Source organism: Urocampus carinirostris, chromosome 16 (assembly GCF_059441175.1).
Source record: "Urocampus carinirostris isolate Australia breed hairy pipefish chromosome 16, RoL_Ucar_1.0, whole genome shotgun sequence".
NCBI classification, from domain to species: Eukaryota; Metazoa; Chordata; class Actinopteri; order Syngnathiformes; family Syngnathidae; genus Urocampus; species Urocampus carinirostris.
Window position 1 is genome coordinate 32318502 of NC_142364.1, and position 15016 is coordinate 32333517.

At 45.0% G+C, this 15016-nt stretch overlaps 1 protein-coding gene across 2 annotated transcripts in view; it reads left to right on the forward strand.

Moving 5' to 3' along the window:
• Positions 1–1558, forward strand: part of nrg1 (neuregulin 1) — a 49871-nt gene extending 48313 nt beyond the window's left edge. For both annotated transcript variants that reach the window (XM_088355962.1, XM_088355963.1), the window contains exon 8: positions 36–1558. In XM_088355962.1, coding sequence (XP_088212088.1) covers positions 36–672 — 637 coding nt within the window. In that variant the 3' untranslated portion in view covers positions 673–1558. The remainder of the gene's footprint in view (positions 1–35) is intronic.
• Positions 1559–15016: the final 13458 nt, after the last annotated feature.

Consider the following 15016-nt stretch of genomic DNA (forward strand, 5'->3'; position numbering starts at 1 on the left):
TTATATGTATATGTCTTGTGAATTTTTTGTTACAGGAATTTATCAGCGGAAAGAAAGCTGCCTCATTTTTCTACCGTTTCCTGCAGCCCTCCTGCAACTCCGAGCTCTCCACCCTCAGAAATGTCCTCCAATCTTTCCAGCCAGGCCATTTCTTACCCTTCTGTGGTTTTGAGCCCCTATGCTGAGGAGAATCGACCCCTGCTGTTGTCCAAGGCCAATCAGCCACCCAAGTCCTTAAGCCGAGACGAACTCAAGAGGACCTCTGCACATTACAACCATGGCCAGGAGGTGCATAGCTTACCATCTAGCCCACTTTGTGCCATGAAGAATGATAACCACCAAGTCACAGTCACTACTGCAGCAAAACGTATGATGGCAGCATCTACAGAGAAGCTAGTGAATGCAAACAACCTTATCAATAACCACAGCATCAAAGAAGCAGCGGCAGTTATTAATGGCTATGTACTCCAGAATAAAGAGTTGAGTGTTGACAGCATGTTACCCAATGAAGCAGAAGATGCAAAAGGGGATCACACACCTTTTATTTTCATAGAAAATGCAAAAGCGCTGCTGTTCAGGGCTAAAGATAGTGGTAGGACTACTGTGGCGTCACGGAACCTGCAACTCACATCATCTGGTGTCTGCAACAAACAAGACCCAAGGACTGTGTAAAGAAGGGATGCAAAGTTGCTTGTTTAGAAAACATTAAAGTCACTATTTAATCTTGTTTTCTACTAAATATTTGCAGCAGAACACTTGTAGGGAAAATGAAAAGCAAGACTTTTATTTTAATGATGTAGCAGAGTTTTATAGACTATAAATATGTACAAACTTGTTGATGTCTTGTAGATGAAGTGCCATACACAAGTATACAGAAGTGTGTAAAAATATTTATGTACATAGTAGTGAGTAAAAATATCAACGGTGCCTTTCTGTTGAGTATGCTTAAGGCAAATGTAGGTAAACAGGGCCATAAATCCACCCTTCTAATTTTCCAATCCAAACTAACATGCTTGTGGCCTTTATTGTCTTTTATTTTGAAGTGAAGATGACTTATCTTTTTTGTAAGAAAGTTTAAAATGCATGCTACATCCTGTCCTGATACTAAAACATGTTCTTGTTTCCCTGGGTCATTGTCCATGGTTTTAGATACAGTATAGAATCGCAAAGCAGACTCCATAGTGAATGAAGCGTGATTATGATCATTTCTTAATTTTAATGTTACATCAGAAGATGTTCCGACCAGTGAATGCTGAAACAATTAAGTAATGTCAGTTCTGGCTAATAGGGACCATGGTCAACATCCTAAACTTCTTTCAGGTTCTTTCAGTTTCAATATGAATACAGTAATTTATTATATTCATATGGTCTAAATGATACCACGAGAATTCTGAGTTATAATCGACAATGCGGTGGGCCAGTTTCGCGGATTAGTCCTTTGAAGGCAAATAACTGATGCTTGTTTGAAACATGAATAAATGGAAGGCTCCTGTTTTCCTGTGTGAAGACAACTACGTGACTTGAGCAATGCTTTTTAAGAATAAAAAATTGCACCATATGTTAAAATGTTGTGTCTATTCTAATCTAAGTATTACATTCATTCATATGGCACTCGTTCTCTCAAGGGTTGGGGGGTAATGGTGGCGCTCAGAACAAGTGACTTCAGGGACACCCTAGACCATTTCTGGGCACACAGACACATATCCAGACCATCCACTCATACCCCATTAAGGGAAATTTGGACCCGCCAATTAACCTGCCATGCATATTTTTGAGAGGTAGAGAAAACATCTCTTTCTCTCTCTCCCTCTCTCTTTCTCTCTCTCTCTCTCTGTCTCACTCACTTTCCGCTTAGCATATACAGGGATCAGAATTTTCCGCAGATCCGCGGATTTCCGCTGTTTTTGAACCCCAAAGGCATTCCGACTTTTTCACTTTTTCTCTTGCGTAGCAAACAAATTCAAAATCCGACTGTCTCACTCTTTCCTTTATTGCTCTGGCGCACCCTGGCGGCCGTTAGAAAAATTGGCCGCATTGTCGCACAAGCTGCAGGGACTGAACTGCATTTGAACTTATCTTGCAGTATTTACAAAAAAATCAGTTATGTGGGCAAATTATTTTAATCTTCTAAAAATGTTACTTAAATGATAAATATAAGCATGGTTTTGGACAAGTAAATTGCCTAAAACCCAGGTTTTTTTTTTTTTTGGGGGGGGGGGGGGGGGGGGGGGGGGCTGGTGCTCCGCCCTGGTTTATTCCTGGACGCTGGCTATTTCAGCTGAAAATGAAAATCTCCATTCTGATCCCTGCATATAGCCTCAAGGTCCTCGACTTGTGGTGGAACCCTCCGTGTATGGTGAGGAGCTTTCTTGTCTATATATATATATATATATATATATATATATATATATATATATATATATATATATATATACAGATGCTGCCTTACTTACGAACGAGACGTAAGTTGAAATTGTTCGTAAGTTGCTTCAGTGCTATATTTTGTATGTTTAAGGTTTATGTAAGTATGTTTAAGGCTTGTATAAGTAACCTGGATTGTTTTGTACTAAAAAAATGAACAATTTATAAAAAAAAAAAATGCTCTATAAAGACATATAAAGTTAAGTGTAACTTACTTTTGGAAGATATGCTTTAAGAGGTCCTCCTCCGTGGTAGAGTGTGGACGAAAAGAAAAGCGATCCAACCATTTTTTTCAACCGCATCAAGCTTTCTTATTCCACTTTCATTTAAAAATAAATGGGTCGCCTCTTCGCTATACTTTACACCAACCATATTGAATGAATGCACAAGATATTAAACAATTAAAATGGCAAAGTTCTTAGCACGCTTGAGATAGCGTGATTTTCCCCTCCCGGTTGGATGCTGGGTGACCTCTCACAGCACCACACACCAGTAGCGGTGGAAAGAAGCACTACAGTAATGTCCTGTACTCGGGAAAAGGTGGACACAATACTAAATCTAACTTACCACAATGTCCGAATATTTTTCAACAAGTCGAATGGTCCTAAGTAGGGGAGCGTTGCTCCGGAATTCTTTGCTTTTTCACTCCCTTCAGAGGAATTTGTGCTTGTGTTTTATGTGGACACGGCCCAGGAAAATTCTCATTGTACTGTTGTTAGAGAGTAAGGATACAATGGGGATACAATCGCAAAGATATACATTTTAATAAGAACACAAAACAGCCATTTTCTGCATAACTCATCATGAGGGCAAACGAGTGAGCGCTTGATGCTGGAGGCTCAAGCTCCCATGTTTTGTCTTTTTAATGCACAGATCAGGACACTTAGCAATGAGTGGTCTTGCTGCCTCGGGGCGGACACCTTCTAGCAGCAGCTAAACAAAATATTTTGTATGATAGACAAAACACACAAAACAGTCAGTTGTCAATATCAGCAATAGATACACTTATTATATTGCATGCTGAAAATGTATAGAAACAGCAATGATAATAACGATTATGGTGAAAATGGTGATCAAATCAAATTATTTGTAAAGCACTTTTCAGGCAAAAAATGCCACTCGAATTGATGTATTAAAGCATTTAGCATACAACAAGACAGTAATCCCCTCTCCACCCGACAACCCAAAACACATCATACACAGACACACGCAATGGTTAAAATACAATAAAAACAAAATACAGTGGAACCTCGATTTTCGAACGCCTCTCAGTTCGAACAAATCGGTTCTCGACCCAAAATTTCGAGAAATTCTTGCTTCGCTTTTCGTTCAAAAAATCGGAGTTCGAACGCCGGTACGCTACGGGCGACGCTGAGCGGCGTACGAGTGTAGATTGCCCCCACTCCTCGTGAAGAACTGTTGTCACTGCAACGCGCACTCCTTTTCTGTTTTCGTTTTTCAAAAGCGGTGAAGGGAGTGTTTTAACCCCTAATTATGCCTCGGAAGAAGGTTGGTGCAAGCAGCAAGTTGTTACAGGTGAAAAAAGAGGAGTGGTGCGTACAACTATTGCATTTAAGAAAGAAATAATAGCAAAATATGAAGAAGGTGTGCGAGTTTCCCTTCTTTCAGGAATACAGCATGGCTTTTGCCGACCGGTAAGAAATCCTATTTATAATTATTTTCTTTATCCTTTAACCGCTCACCACTTGTTGTGGAGACCCGGGTGCTAAATGACGTGTAAACGACCTGATTTTTTTATTTTACACGTTCATGTTAGCGTAATCTTTCGTACGGAAGATTACGCTAACGCGAACGTACAATTAGCCTGGGTTAGCTTTACGTTAAATATTCAAGATAAACATTCAGGGTGTTGGAATGGATTAAAACAATTTTACATTACTTTTAATGGGAAAAAACGGCTTCGGTGATCGTACAAATCGGTTTTCGTACAAAGAAATGGAACGGATTATGGTCGAGAACCGAGGTTCCACTGTAGATAGTAATATAGATGAATTATAATTATTGCAATTACCAGCTCGGTGGCCTTGGGGGTATGGCGCCCGCCCCGAGACTGGGAGGTTGTGGTTCAAGCCTCGGCCGAGTCATACCTAAGACTTAAACATTGGTACCCGTTGCCTCCCTGCTTGGCGTTCAGCATTAGGTGTTGGAATTGTGTGGTTTGGTCACTTAATGACTCCCAACACCTCAGTTGGGTTGAGCGAGGGGGCTGGGAATCCCCTCCTCTGAATCAATCTCCCAAAAAGAGTCAGAAATGACTCTAGCCACCTAGCACCTCCCACTAGGGGGATATGGCCGTGGTATATATGTATATATATATATATATATATATATATATATATATATATATATATATATATATATATATATATATATATATATATATATATATATATATATATATATATGTATACATATATATATATATGTATACATATATATATATAAATATATGTATACATATATATATATATATACACATATACACGTGCTGCTTGCTTGGGGTTGTCCATCGACTCGATGATGACCATCTTCTTTTTATTGTGAGTCTGCTGATGTTTGAACAGTCCGATCCTGGATCCACAGATGCGGTTACAGACAGAGCATGTGAAGGGGGTGCTGGGGGGAGCAGGGGTGGCCTCGCGAGCATGTCTCTTTGCACGCTTTGCTGCACGGTCTTGCATGCGCTGTTCCTCCATGTAATCCACTCCCTGTGAGCAGTGGGAGCGCCAGAGGTCTCGGCAGGAAGCAAGTTCCTCCAGTGAGGAAGGGTTTATCCGACATCTCTTCAGGATGTTCTTCATTTGGTCTTTGAACCGCTTCTTCTGCCCACCAGCACTGCGTTGGCCTAGATGTAACTGACCATAGAGGATACGGCGTGGCAGTCTGTGGCTGAACAACATGCCCCAGCCACCTGAGTTGGCGTTGGGCCATAATGGATTCCATGCTGCAGCTGCCTGCCCTCTCCAACACCTCTGTGTGCGGCACTCTGTCCCTCCATGTGATGCCAAGGATCTTCTGAAGACATCTTACATGGAAGGTCTCGAGGCTCTTCAGATGGCGGCTGTAGATAGTCCATGCCTCACATCCATACAGTAATGTAGTGATGCATACAGCTCTGTAGAACAGCATTTTGGTGTGGAGTCTAAGGTTGTTGTTTTGAAAGACCCTTCTCCTTAGTCGACCGAAAGATGCTGATGCTTGCTTGAGACGGCTCTGGATCTCATCATCCAATGAGCAGGTGTAAGACACTATGCTCCCCAGATATTTGAAGGTGGGCACCATGAGCAGGTGTTGCCCTACTGCAGTGAGGATTATTGGGTTTGGTAAGAGGTCAGCACTGGACTGACAGAGTACCTCTGTCTTCTGGGTGTTGATCGTCAGTCCCATTCTGGTGTATGCAGTTACAGCTGCCGAGAGAATGTTTTGCAGAGCCTCCGGTGTATGGGCAACCAGTGTACAGTCATCAGCATACGGTAGCTCAATGATGGTCTCTGAAGTCAGTTTGGTAGTTGCCTGTAGCCTCCTGATGTTAAACAGGTTACCATCAACCCTGAAGTTGATGGTAACTCCAGCCTGCTTCTCCATCCTTCTACGTAGCAGTGTTGTAACACAGACGAGGAAGATGTTGAAGAGAACTGGATCCAGCACACAGCCTTGCCTCACTCCAGTTTCGACGCCAAAGGGCTCTGAGCTGTGTCTTCCAACTACCACTCTGGCCATCATCCCTGAATGGAACTGTGCAAGAATGGTGAGAAACTTGGGTGGACACCCAAATCTCTTCAGGACTTGCCACAGTAGCTCCCTGTTCACTGTGTCAAATGCCTTTGAGAGATCGACAAAGGCGATGAACAAGTCCTTGTGCTGCTCCCGGCATTTCTCTTGGAGCTGACGTGTCATAAAGATCATGTCGACTGTTCCCCTGTCCTTTCGAAAACCACACTGTGACTCTGGGATGACGCGTTCCGATATTGTGGAGATGAGTCTGCGGAGCATGACCTTGGCAAGGACCTTTCCAGCAGTGGCCAACAAAGAGATACCCCTACTGTTGGAGCAGATGGATTGATCTCCTTTATTCTTGAAGATGGTCAAGTCAAGTCAAGTCATTTTTATTTGTATAGCCCTAAATCACGAAGAGTCTCAAAGGGCTTCACAGATTGTTACACTATATTACACAAACTATTTTCAACCGACAAGAGGAGTAGGTTATTCGTATGCAATGGAGTAGAAGTTTAGATTTAAACATTTCCACTGAGGTTGCAGATCGAATCTCAGGGGGAAGAGCATTCCACAGCACCGGTGGCCTGATGGAGAACGCTCTCGAACCAGCAGAAGACTTCTTTGCTCTCGGGATCATCAGAAGACCAGCACTCTCAGATCGTAGGCTTCGGACCGGGACATAGTGGCAGTTTAGATCTGAAAGATAAGAGGGAGCAAGTCCATGTATGATTTTGTACAATACTAAGAGAACTTTGAAGTCACATCTTTGGCTAACTGGGAGCCAATGCAGGTTAGCCAAAATCGGTGTTATGTGATCGTGCTTTTTTGTCCTAGTTAAAAGCCTCGCTGCGGCATTTTGTACTAGCTGAAGAGACTTGATTCTGGACTTTGGGAGACCGGAGAGTAGTGCATTGCAGTAATCGAGACGGGAGGTAACAAATGCATGAATTATTGTTTCCGCATCAGACTGAGACAGTATTGAACGGATTTTAGCAATGTTGCGAAGATCGAAGAAGGCAGTTCTAGTAATTTGCTTTACATGCATCTCAAAGGATAGATCAGGGTCAAATATGACACCTAAATTTTTAACTGAGTCACTCTGTGTGATGTGACATTTGTCAATGTTCACAGCAGTTTTTGAGAATAAGTCCCGGCATTTAGAAGGACCAATGACTAACATTTCGGTCTTTTCAGAGTTAAGACGCAAGAAATTGAGTGACATCCACTCTTTTATCTCAGTGAGACAGGCCTCCAAATTTCCACAGTTTAGTGTGGAAGATTCCTCCAACGGAAGATATAGTTGAGTGTCGTCTGCGTAGCAGTGGAAGCTGATATTGTACTTGCGAATAATATCACCTAATGGAAGCATGTAAATGTTGAAAAGTAGGGGGCCGAGCACTGAACCCTGCGGAACACCGCAGGTAACATTAAAGGGCTCAGATGTCGTTTCACCATATTTAACACAGTGCGTCCTATCTGAGAGGTAGGATTTGAACCACGAGAGGACGGCTCCTGAGAGACCAATCCATTTTTCCAACCGTTCTAGTAGGATATTGTGGCGCACTGTGTCAAAAGCAGCACTAAGATCCAGCAGCAGCAAAAGTGATGAAGCGCCAGAATCCATTGACATTAGGAGATCATTTGTTACCTTGATCAGAGCTGTCTCAGTAGAGTGGTTAGCCCTGAATCCTGATTGCATGGATTCAAAAAGGTTATTCTCCGATATGAAAGCATTCAGCTGCTGTGCCACTACTCTTTCGAGTACTTTAGAGAGGAAAGGTAGGTTTGACACAGGTCTGTAATTACTTAATATTTCTGGATCAAGGTTGGGTCGTTTCAGTGTGGGTTTAATAACGGCGGACTTAAAAGCTGCTGGAACTACACCTGAGGAGAGTGATGTATTTATAATATTTAGAACTGAAGGCCCAAGGACGCTAAAAAGACTTTTAATAAGTGAACCTGGGAGCGGGTCGAACTGGCAAGTTGTCGGTTTGGCCGCATTCACCACTTGTTTGAGATCATCAAGTGACAGTTCACTAAAACCGGCCATTTTCCCAGGGCAGCCACCTTGTCGTGCATCTGTAAATTTCAGTCCTTTAATACGTGTGGTACTAACAATATCTTTTGCAATTTCTTCCTGTATGCATTGAATCTTCTTAGTGAAGAAGACCATTAAGTCCTGAGCAGAGTGTGTCGAACTGTCTGCGATAGGCTGTTGCCTTGTAAGCGATGCTACAGTGTCAAAAAGGGCTTTGGGGTTGTTCTTTTGAGACGCAATCACCTTCGAAAGGTAGGCCGATTTTGCAGAGGCAAGGGCCGCTTTATACTTTAACAAGCTGTCACACCAGGTTTGATGGAAAACCTCAAGCTTGGTAGCGCGCCATTTTCTCTCCCATTTCCTGCATTCTTTTTTAAGGGTTCTAGTTTCATCAGTAAACCAAGGTGTGCGTCTTTTAGGACGTGATTTTAGTTTTATGGGCGCTATTGAATCCAGCACACTAGTCAGGGTGGTATTGAACTCATTCATGAGTGAGTCAATCGAGCCATTGTATTTAGGAAAGGACGCAACTGCTCCAGGAAGGAGTTCAAAGAGCTCAGAAACTGTGCCAGTGCTTATATTGCGTCCGCTAAATCCCTCAGCTTTATTAACTCTACATTTAGTTAGCACCTCAAATGTCACTAAATAATGATCAGAGATAACAGTAGTACACGGTAGCACCATAATGTTTGAGGTTAAAACTCCTCGAGTCAGAATCAAGTCTAGCGTGTTCCCATTTTTATGGGTTGGCAAGTCAACCAGTTGAGTAAAACCAAATGCATCAATTAGAGAACTAAACGCAATAGTAAGTGAACTGTGTGGGGAGTTCATATGAATGTTAAAGTCTCCCATAATTATAATTTTGTCTGCATAGGTTACTAGTTCAGACAAAAGTTCAGCAAATTCGTCTAAGAAAGTTGTGTATGGCCCAGGTGCACGATAGATAGTTATTACATCAATTGACAATTGAGGGGACCGCATCACAAGAGCCTCAAACGTTTTGTAATTATTAGAGGTACGTGTATTAAATTTGAGCGATTTTTCAGAGATTAGCGCAACACCACCACCCCTTTTCAGCGTGCGTGCTATATGACTACTCTCGTAGTCTGGGGGAGAGGCATAATTTAGCGCTAAGTGCTCATCCGGGCGTAACCACGTTTCACAAAGACCCATACAGTTAAGTTTATAATCACGAATAATGTTATCAACAAGTAAAGCTTTTGGAGCAAGCGATCTAATATTTAACAGACCAAATTTCAGCTTTGCTGAATCATTTGACTTAGCTGAACTCTTTGTAGTCTTTGTCGAGATCTTCAAAAGCTCCCGGCGTTGTGGCCAGTCGTGAGCGCTGAGTTTAAAGCGTCGGTTGTCCGGCGAGGAATGAATGGTGGAATTAGTTACATCCTCGCGTCCATCCTCGCGTCCATCTTGCTGCTTGGACTTCACACGCTTCACACATCTACCTGCACGGCAACCACGCTTCTGTTTCCTTTCTTTACGGCGCCGCCGCCGTCGTTTATTAAGAGGAATAGCTGTCCACAAGGATGCCGGGTCTCTTTGAAGTTATATATATCGGTATATCATAGGCGGTATAAAGAGTGCCCGAAAAATCGAAATTTAGACGCCCACCCAACCGAATAAGTTCGTCCCTACTGTAAGTGTTTTTGGCCACACATGTGTCCAAAAGTGAAAGCAAAAAAGACAAGAGAACGGCAATAAATAGAAGATTAGCTGGAGAGCTACGAGCCGCAAGCATGTATCCATGCGCAGCCGCCATCTTGAATCTGGTCACAATGTTCGCATCTTTCCTCAGTTGCGGGACACACTCTCGTCTCCACACCTCTGAAATGTATTGAAACAGTGTCCGTGTACAGAGGTAGCCTCCTACCTTGAGAAGTTCAGCTGGGATGTTGTCAGGTCCAGGGGATTTATTGTTTTTCAGGGTTTTGACTGCATGCAGGATTTCATTGAAAGTTGGCGGGAGGTCGAGGTCTGGCAATGTAGGATGTTCAGGGAGCTCTGAAAGGACAGTTGGGTCCACTGGGGTGGGCTGGTTGAGCAGGGTGTTGAAATGCTCAGCCCACCGCTCCACTATCATAGCCTGATCCTTGATTGGAGATGTTCCATCAGCAGATCTAACAGGTGCCAGGGAGCAGTTTCTGGGGCCATAGATGGTTTTTACTGCATCATAGAAACTGTGCATATCGCTTCTATCAGCGTGAGACTGGATTTCATTGGCTTTTGAGATCCACCACTCATCTTGCAGTTTTCTGAGAGTTCTTTGGGCCTCGGAACGAAGGGCTTGCCATAGCTTTTTATGGAATTGAGATTGTGGGTTGTTAAGGGTGGCTCTGTGCGCCTTGTGCATTCTGTCCAGGAGGGTTGAGATCTCTCTGGCATTCTGGTCAAACCAGTCCTGGTGTTTTTTGGGCTGCAGTGTCAAAGAGGGTGGTAGATATATAGGTCCACTTCTCAACCATCCCAGCCTCTGACATGACCAGCTGCTCAATGTTTGCCAGCCTCTCAGCTAGAGAGCAACGGAAGTTGTCAAGGGTGTCGCTACTGGAGAGTTTGGCACAGTTGAGTGTCTTCCTCTTTGAACCACCCTGACGTGCTAGGGGCCGGACATGCATTCTGACCTTTGTCAGAATCATGCGGTGGTCGGTCCAGAAGTCTGCCCCACGCATAGCTCTTGTAATGAGCACGTCCTTCAGGTCAGCCCTCCTCACGATCGCGTAGTCGATCAGGTGCCAGTGTTTGGACCTGGGATGCATCCAGGATGCCTTATATTTATTCTTTTGTTGAAAGATGGTGTTTGTGATGGTAAGGTTATGTTCCGCGCACAGACTAAGAAGTCTCATGCCATTGGAATTATCTTTTCCAATGCCATGGGCACCAATCACACCATTCCAGTTTAGCAAGTTCTTTCCGACTCTTGCATTGAAATCACCAAGCAGCATGATTTTGCATTCCTCGGGATGTGACTGAGGATGTCATCGAGTGCCTGGTAGAAGCGATCCTTCTCTTCATCATTCGATGGCAGTGCATAGGCACTAACTAATGTGACGTGTCTGCATTTTGCAAGTGGGATGCGAAGAGTCATTAGTCTTTCACTGACACCCACTGGTGACTGTGAGCTTCAGCAGTAGGGTGTTCTTAATTGCAAAACCAACTCCGTGAAGATGGTGTCCGCCCATGGGGTATCCCTTCCAAAAGAATGTATAACCCTACCCCTCTTCGTTGAGTCAGCCTTCCTCAAGGAGTCTGGTCTCGCTGAGCGCTGCCACATCCACATTATATCGCTTCAGCTCGTTGGCAACGAGTGCTGTTCTGCGCTGTGGTCTGTCCAGACTGGTATCCAGGAGTGTCCTTATGTTCCATATTGCAATTCTAAATGCTATTGTTTTTCTACCGCATAGTGGAATGTCCCGACAGGCGCGGTTTCCTGTCCGGGTACTGTGCTGAGTGGGCAATCTTTAGGCCACCTTTTCTAGGCCTTTCCCCAATTGGGGTGAGCAGTGCGGCAACTAAATAGTGCTGCTCAGACGCACAGGGGTCTGCCGGAAACAGCTGCCACTCAATCCCAGCTGCTAACGACCCTTGCCCTGTGCCGCTGACGTGCAGAGGTCCAGCTAAGAGCTTCCAGCTCATTCAAGCCTGCTCCCGTCACTGGATACTTCATCGCCGCCAGACTTTTGTGGTCGGAGATTCAGGTAAAAGAGGATACCTGCGCAATGATGGTTTTTAAAGTGGCGTAAGGGGTGCGCTTTCCCCAACGCCACTATCTTGATTGTAAAGAAGATGGTTCCAGTGGCAAGGGAGACCCTAGACGACCGGCATCTTCCTACAACTGCAGGCGGCTGCCGGGATCCAGGTCTGTGGGAAACCGCCTCAAAGCGTGCCGCCACCAGCTTTTGGGATCACTCTTAGTCTGGACTCTACCCTTCGACCTGTTCGGCTTGGGTAACCCTGCCAGGAGTACGAGACTCCCGCCGACATAGCTCTAGGGGTCATGGAGACCCACAAAGTGCCCCACCACGATAAGATGGATTGATCTCCTTTATATATATATATATATATATATACATATATATACATATATATATATATATATATATATATATATAGGTAGCGAGAGCAGGCTATGTCCTCCAGACTGGGCAGAGAGCAACCAACGATTCTCTGGGATGTGTTGATGACCCTCTGAAGTGTTTTCCTGTCTTCTGCCGTGCGCCCTGCATGCCACACCGTAATGCAGTATGTCAGAACGCTCTCCACTGTGGCTCTGTAGAAGGACACCAGCAGCTGCTGTTTCAGATTATTTTTCCTGAGCACTCTCAGGAAATGGAGTCGCTGACAGGTGCGGCGTTGAGGCCGACAGGCGCGGCGTTGAGGCCGACAGGCGCGGCGTTGAGGCCGACCGGCGCGGCGTTGAGGCCGACCGGCGTGGCGTTGAGGCCGACCGGCGCAGCGTTGAGGCCGACGGGGACCTAGGACAGATCGGCGCCAAATTTTGCCGGGAACCCCATTCGAGGCACAGCAATTCCCATGGCGGGCGAGTCCGTGGGCCAAATGGGAGGGAAAGGCGGCAGCGCGGCAGGTGAAGAGACCCCGGGAGGCGGGGCCGTTGCAACGCGACGCGACAGGAGCTCAGTCAGCTGAGCTAATTGCTCCTGCTGGCGCTGCATGCTCCATAGATTTCGCTCGAGCAGCAGTTGAAGGGTCGTGACGTCACTGGACAATCGCCAGACAGCGTCCTCTGTCCGGTCCAACTGCTGCAGAGTGTATCTAGCTCCACCCAATCCGCGCTTGTGTGAGTGTTTGCTGGTTTCATTTTGTGTTGAGAGCGATTTGAATGAGAACCCAATTGCGTAACGTTACTCACAGTTTATTGGGGGAGAGGAGGAATGAGCGCACACTCCATCCGGGGATCGATGGTCGCGGGAGTAGCTTGAAATCAGAACTAAGGAGTGGTCAAAATCAAACAGATCAGGCCGAAACTAAAACAGGATCAAACACAGGCAAAAACAGAGATTCACAGGACCTGGCATGTCACACAGAGTCTAGCAGGAGTGTCACAGACGCTCTCACACCAGGCGACTCACAAGACCGCGTTTAAATAGTCCGGCAGCAATCTGTCACGAGTTACAGCTGGTGTCAATGGGCGGGGCCAATTGGGCGCCGTGGCAACCGTGACAGAACCTGGCGCCACACGGCAGGGACCAATTGGGCACCATGGAAACCATGACAAAATTGTATATCTTACATTATAATGGGATAAAAAGCTTGACCTGATTTTTGTCATTTTATTTCTGAAGTGGTCTGCAAAGTCCTCACAAAGAGCATTTGTCTGCTCCTGTGGGAACTTTTTAAAATCAGCTTTAGTTAAAGGTTTGAAGATGGAGAAAATAAATTTGGGGTTATGATAATGATAATAATAAGGTGACTGTGTAAAAATTACTCATGAATTTCACCTGTGCCCGCTCGTTCGGAGCCAGCCACTGCTGGCTTCCTGATTGGTTCCCTGTCCTACTTAAGCTCAGTCCTTTCACTCTCCTCTTGTCAGTCCGTCAGTAAACCTCTGTTTCTACAAGGCAAGCAGTATAACGCTGACTCCCGTCGGCCCCACTTTTTGCATCCGTTTTCTAACCGTCTGTTCCTGATTTCCCCGTTTGTCTCCGGCTACGACTTTTTTTTGATCCCGACCACGTTTTGCTCTCCCGTCCTGGCTTACGACCTGTTTTTTGATCCTGACCACGTTTTGCTCTCCTGTCCCGGCTATCGACCTGTTTTTTTTCCCATCATCACGATCTCCCGCTCCGGAAGATTCACTTCCGCATTTGGAACTCGTTCCTATTCTGTGAGAGGCTTGCTCCCCACGTCCAGCGAACGCCGGATCGTGGGCGCTTTCCCCATTTATCTCAATAAACTTGTGAATAAACGTTACGCGATTGGGTCTACCATTTGCCCTGGCTGTGATAGACTGTGCATTTACAGAACCTATGTAAATATGTATATTCATGAGGTGTTTGTTACATGTCAATACACAAGAGATCTTGCTGTAAGACACACTTATTAAGGAATTCAGGTGGTAAGATTGAATAAGGATATGCTTCTTTCTATGTGTTTCGTACATGTTAGGTTCACATTGTTTTTGTTTTTGACTTGTTGTTTTGTTTTTGTCATGTTCGAAACAAATCTTTATTCATTCATTCACGTTTTCCACGTATTTTATACGTTTTTTGATCATTCCAAATTGTGTATGCTGAATAACAAAATGTGTACGAGATTTTGTTCTTTTTTTAAAATATATTGTTACGCACAATAAGCAAACCCTAGATTTACTGCAAGTGGAAAAATAACTAAGAAAGAAGCTAAAACTTGTGTTGTTATTTGGTGAATCAAATTGAGTCGTGGGCAGCACGGCGGCGCAGTGGTTAACGCTTGTGCGGCACAGTTCATGTCATGGGAACTTGTCGTGGGTTCAAATCCAGCTCCAGACTTTCTGTGCGGAGTTTGTATGTTCTCCCCGTGCTTGCGTGGGTTTCCTCCGGGCACTCCGGTTTCCTCCCACATTCCAAAAACATGCATTTCAGGTGAATTGGCCGGTCCAAATTGTCCCTAGGTGTGAATGAGTGAATGAGTTCTCTGTCCCTGTGTGCCCTGCGATTGGCTGGCAACCAGTTCAGGGTGTCCCCTGCCCACTGCCTGGAGATGGCTGGGATGGGCTCCAGCCCCCCCCCCCCCCCCCCCCCCCCCCCCCCCCCCCCCCCGCGACCCTAATGAGGATAAGCGGTACGGCTAATGAGATGAGAAATT